Below are 4,931 nucleotides of genomic sequence, written 5' to 3'. Positions count from 1 at the left end.
GTCATGGTGAACAGCCGCTCTGAGCTCACCCTCTCCCTCCTGCTCTTCAGTGCTCATTGCTTGGAGGCGTTCATCATAGAATTGGAAGTCTACTCTCCAGCTCAGAGGATGAACTGGTCAGAGGCCAGACTGTACTGCCAGAGGAACCACGTTGACTTAGCTGCTGGGAACATAGTGGATATTTCGGGCCTGAATGTTTTTTTTTTGTTGAACGTCAGTCAAGTCTGGATGGGTCTACGCAGAGTCCCTCTGAACGACTCAGCGTGGAGGTGGATTGATCCAAAGTGAGTATTCTGATGAAAATATCATGTAATATTGAGGAGATAAATTGTAGTTGCTGAGCGAGACATTATTCATGTATTTTCAGAGGTGGAGAGGGGGTCTCAGGAGGAGACTTCTCACAGAGGGTCCTCTGGGCCGATGAAGAGCAGAGCGACCACTGTGCACTTGTGGATGCAGATTTAAAGTGGCACAGTGTGAGATGTTCAAGTACACATCCATTCTTCTGTACAGAAGTGAACGAGATTAAATATCATTACCAAAGAAAAGACTGGTACGCGGCTTCTGATTGCTGCAGTGATCAAAGTGACAGTTACCTGGCCACCATCACCATGGATAACACAGGCAAATTGAAGTTTGCTGGCTGGATCGGGCTGCACCGAAAAGCTGGTGAGACCTGGAGCTGGATCGGGGATCAGCAGTCTGACTTCAGAAACTGGGCCCAAGGAGAGCCCCGCTACGCCGACTGTGGCTCTTTTGATCCTGTAAATCAAAAGTTTTACAGCAAAGCATGCTCCACAGAGCTTCCTTTTCTCTGCTATGATGACAACCTTGTGGTGGTGAACGAGAACAAGACATGGGAGGACGCCCTGAAGCACTGCAGGAAAATGGAGAGCCCATGTGAGGACGAACCGAGCCCCTGCATCTACAAACACGACCTCCTGAGCCTGGAAGTCCTGGCTGACTACAACTACGTCAGAGATAGGATCTACAAAGCCACCACTGATGAGGTTTGGGAGTAGGTGGTGGGCTTTCGATGCTGGCTTGTGACCATTTAGAGTGAAGCAATGTCCACCATGTATACCCGGTTCAAGTGCTCGCAATATACAACCTGTCATAAAAGAGGGATGATTTTCCCCTATGTAATAGTTTATTTCAAAAATGTTAAGACCTCTGGAAATAAAAATATCAAATATTTCTAGAAACAACATGTATTTGTATTAACTCACAGCCCCCCAGATGTTCTTGCAGTTCCTTAATAGTCTGACTTATGAAAGACAGATTCATCATGAATAGGATATTAAGAACTTTTTTTTATTTCAAAGTTTTCAATGTTAATGTTTAATAATTATAGCGACAGCAGGAAACAAACAAAGTCGCTGAGAGGATGAGGCCGGGCCTGTTTGATGTTGTATGACATGCTAAAAAAGTACTTGCTGAGATCAAAAGCTCTGTTTTGTAGTATTGTAGTTTAATGACAAAAAACTCGGTGATCAGACATATACATTGTTATAATAATTAAGCAATCGTAAATCTTGCGGTCAACAAAAAAGTACAATGGCCCTGTGTCACCCTCTCTTCCACACACCTCACACAGGTGATCAGGATTATAATGAGTGCCGCCCATATCCATGTGACCCAAGCCAACCAATCAATAGTGATCAAACAAATATCTTATATTAAAACATAAAGGATTACTAAACACGTTTCATGGCTCCTACAATAATTGAAGGACAGAATAAAGAGTTGATTCATTAATTGGCTTATTTATTGTTCTACCTTTTGAGATATCATTTAAATGCAAATGTATTCACTGTGATAATGGCTCTTTTATAAACACAGGTGTATTGTTACTAAGTAATATAAAATAAATGCAGGGGTGCCTTAGTCCTGTTTTTTTATGGTGGTTACCTTTTGCTAAAAAATAAACTAACCTTTAGCTTGTTTTTTAAAACTGTATCTTCAGCTTTCAAGGTCAGTTCATTGAGTTACGAGAATATCATTTTTGGGGTTTTTCCATGAATTAACATTGACAACCTTATTGTTTCTAAGCTTAATAAAACTACAGCTTCATCGCCAGGCAAGTGTAATGTGAATGAAAGAGTGAGCAGTTACAGATAAAACCATTTTAAAAGGGGGAGTCACTCTCAAGGCCTGTCTTATGTTTCTCAGGTTTGGACGAGCCTGCACTTCCTGGGAGGGGAGTGGCGGTGGTCCAACGGACAGCAGCTGGAGGACCAGAGTCAGACCATGCTGCCGGACTGTCCGTCCCAGTGGAAACACTGTGGAACCCTGTCCAAACATGACACCAACCACTGGATCACCAGGAACTGCTTGGAGAGAAGAAACTTCATCTGCTACAGATATAAAACTGTCAGTAATCAGACAGACTATCTTGGGGTTTGAGAGCTTTTCGGTGCTTCATTTCTGCCTGTTTTGTTTTTATGTTAACACACTGAGCTCTATATATTAAAGGGTTTGATCAGATAATTAGAATTAGACTAACCTGGTTTATTTTTGCCAGTGAGTTAGAAAGAATATTGGCATACAGTGGGAATGAAAAATGTAAAACAAAAAGTAATTTTTTTTGTTTTTTCTGATGGTTTCACAATATTAGGCTTGTTTGATCTGTAGCAATCCCAACGGACAACGCATATCATGGACATCTGAATACTCCTTGTTTAGACTTTCATCATTACCATGAAATCAAACCTTGATTCAGCTTAATCCCATTAGTAGGTCCATAAATGTGGCAAATAAAACATGGTCTATCTACTCATGTATCTTTTTTTCCCCTTTTTTTGTATTGAAAAGTAAAGCTATACATATCACAGAGTTCATAACAAAATAAAATAAAAAAGTTATCATCAGATATTACAACAACCGAATCCGTGTATCTACCGTCCAATTGTTTTTCTTTATTAAACACGTAAACGGAAGACCGTCTGAGAGGCGTTTTTGCTTTTTGCTTTTTACGTTTTTACCTTACCAAATGGTGAAATGTTCCTTGGAGCGAGGGGCGGGGCCAAACTCACGGAAGTGATTTCAAAACAAAAGCACTCGTTTGCTAAAATCACACTTGTAATCACTCCAGTATCCTGCTGAAGGAACGGTGGTTATTATAAACAAGGGGAATGTAGCGATCACAACGAAAACGGCCAAGACACATATGGATCCCAGAAAATGGATGTTATTAAGGGCTGTAAATATAATAAGCCTATGTCTAAAATGGACAACATTGTTAGGAGATTTAAACTATACAGCGGTTCTGCACTGCGGTCACTCCGCCGCCTATCGAGTTTGTTTTTTCAAATCAGCTGCTCTTCATTATTCCTGCTATAGGCTATTTGACGAGTGATACAAATATTTGTTACCACAAGTTCTTAAGGAAACTGACACTGTTGGACTCGGTTCTAGTTTGACTTCTACCAGAAATAAAATAAAGTAGCCTACTTACTGTGTACTTTTCCAATAATCCTCTGTCAATGTCCCCTCCTGAGTACAAGAATGCATGTTTCTCTGCTATTTTGAATAAGCGTTTCTTCATGAGACTGATATTGTTGGACAGAGTATTTTAAGAGGATATGGTAGACTTGATATCAGCAATACTTCCAGTCAGTACTCCGGCAGCAGCATTTTTACCCCTTGGAAAGTCTAGAGACTGGCCTGGATAGCTGGTCTATCCTTCAGCACACTGACACACTCTGTCACTCTTGTTGGCCTCTTATGAAGCTGCTGTCTTTTAAGTTTTAACATATGATTATTTCTCTGCTCCTAGTTCATTCCTCGCAGATTCTTCCATCAGTCCCAGTCATTGCATGTCAGTCAATAGAGCTTCGAAAAATGTGTCCAATTCAACTAAATGTTCTTTTGTGAGCAGAGACGTGCACACATAGACTATAGGTAGTGCTTGAGCACCTGCCCGTTTTGCCCTCAGGACAGCAATGTGCCCTTTTGAAAGTTCGTTTTTTACAGTTTTTTATTTAATTTTTGTACAGTGTACTGTATGTGGCTCATGGTAACATCGATCAATTCTGGATTAAAAGCTTCTAATATATACAACAATGCCCCAAATGCGCGATGTAATTTTGTCAGACATCCCCACACGTGCCCCGCGGCACTCCCGTACGTGCTCTGGCTGCAGCCCCTCCCTTCCCTGCTCTCAACGTGAACGCGCAGCGCGCAGAGCTGACAGTCACTCAGTCAGACAGGCCACGGCGGGTGTGTGGTGCAGCAGCACGCAGCAACACGATTAAAAGTGCCCTAGTGACGACCAAGTAAGTAACCACCAGCAGTGGCGACTGGTCATTAGGGGCAGGTGGGGCACAGCCCCACCTAGTGTCAGCAGAAAGTATTAAAAGTAATGATTACAAAAAAATGCAAAAAATAAATTAAAAAATATATAAAATATATTTTAAGATCATGTTTAATCATCTGATTCGTCTGTACATTGCTGTTTTAGTCTGTGTTCTTCTAATTAGTGTCTACAGTGTGTGCCTATTGAGCTGTTTAGAGCCATGTGGGACAAAACCCGATCCTGCCCCTCCCTCTCCCTGTTTAAGTCAATGGTGACTGTAAAAACTACACTGCGCATGCTCAGAGTATTGTCCTATTTAATGTGTGTGGCAAAAAAATAATGACCATAGGGGCATAGTGCTGCCATCCCCACCATACGTCATCTCACATAATTCAGAGCTGATTGGCTGTAAGTACGTGTGCCGCGAAAAGTGTGGTGTGTGAAGAGGAGACGAGAGAGCTGCAGTGAGGCGTCCTAAAACCCGGAAATAAACTGCGCATGGCTTCCCTCCACAAAAAAGCAATGATATTTCTCCATAGGATTTTAGAAAATAGCTCAAAATAAGATCTGTGGGAAACAAACCTGTTAGATAAATGCACGTTTTGTTCAGCCGGATAATATCCACATGTCTACC

At 41.6% G+C, this 4,931-nt stretch overlaps 1 protein-coding gene across 1 annotated transcript; it reads left to right on the top strand.

Annotated features, from left to right (window-relative positions):
* Positions 1-218: 218 nt before the first annotated feature.
* On the top strand, positions 219-2,746 carry LOC117540791 (lymphocyte antigen 75-like). Its single transcript, XM_034207640.1, has 3 exons — positions 219-284; positions 368-1,010; positions 2,173-2,746. The coding sequence occupies exons 1-3, from the start codon at positions 229-231 to the stop codon at positions 2,404-2,406; spliced, it is 933 nt and encodes a 310-aa protein (XP_034063531.1). The 5' UTR covers positions 219-228; the 3' UTR covers positions 2,407-2,746.
* The last annotated feature ends 2,185 nt before the right edge of the window (positions 2,747-4,931 follow it).

Source organism: Gymnodraco acuticeps, unplaced genomic scaffold (assembly GCF_902827175.1).
Source record: "Gymnodraco acuticeps unplaced genomic scaffold, fGymAcu1.1, whole genome shotgun sequence".
NCBI classification, from domain to species: domain Eukaryota; kingdom Metazoa; phylum Chordata; class Actinopteri; order Perciformes; family Bathydraconidae; genus Gymnodraco; species Gymnodraco acuticeps.
Note: the sequence above shows the minus strand (reverse complement) of the source record. Positions and strands in the feature narration are given on the sequence as shown.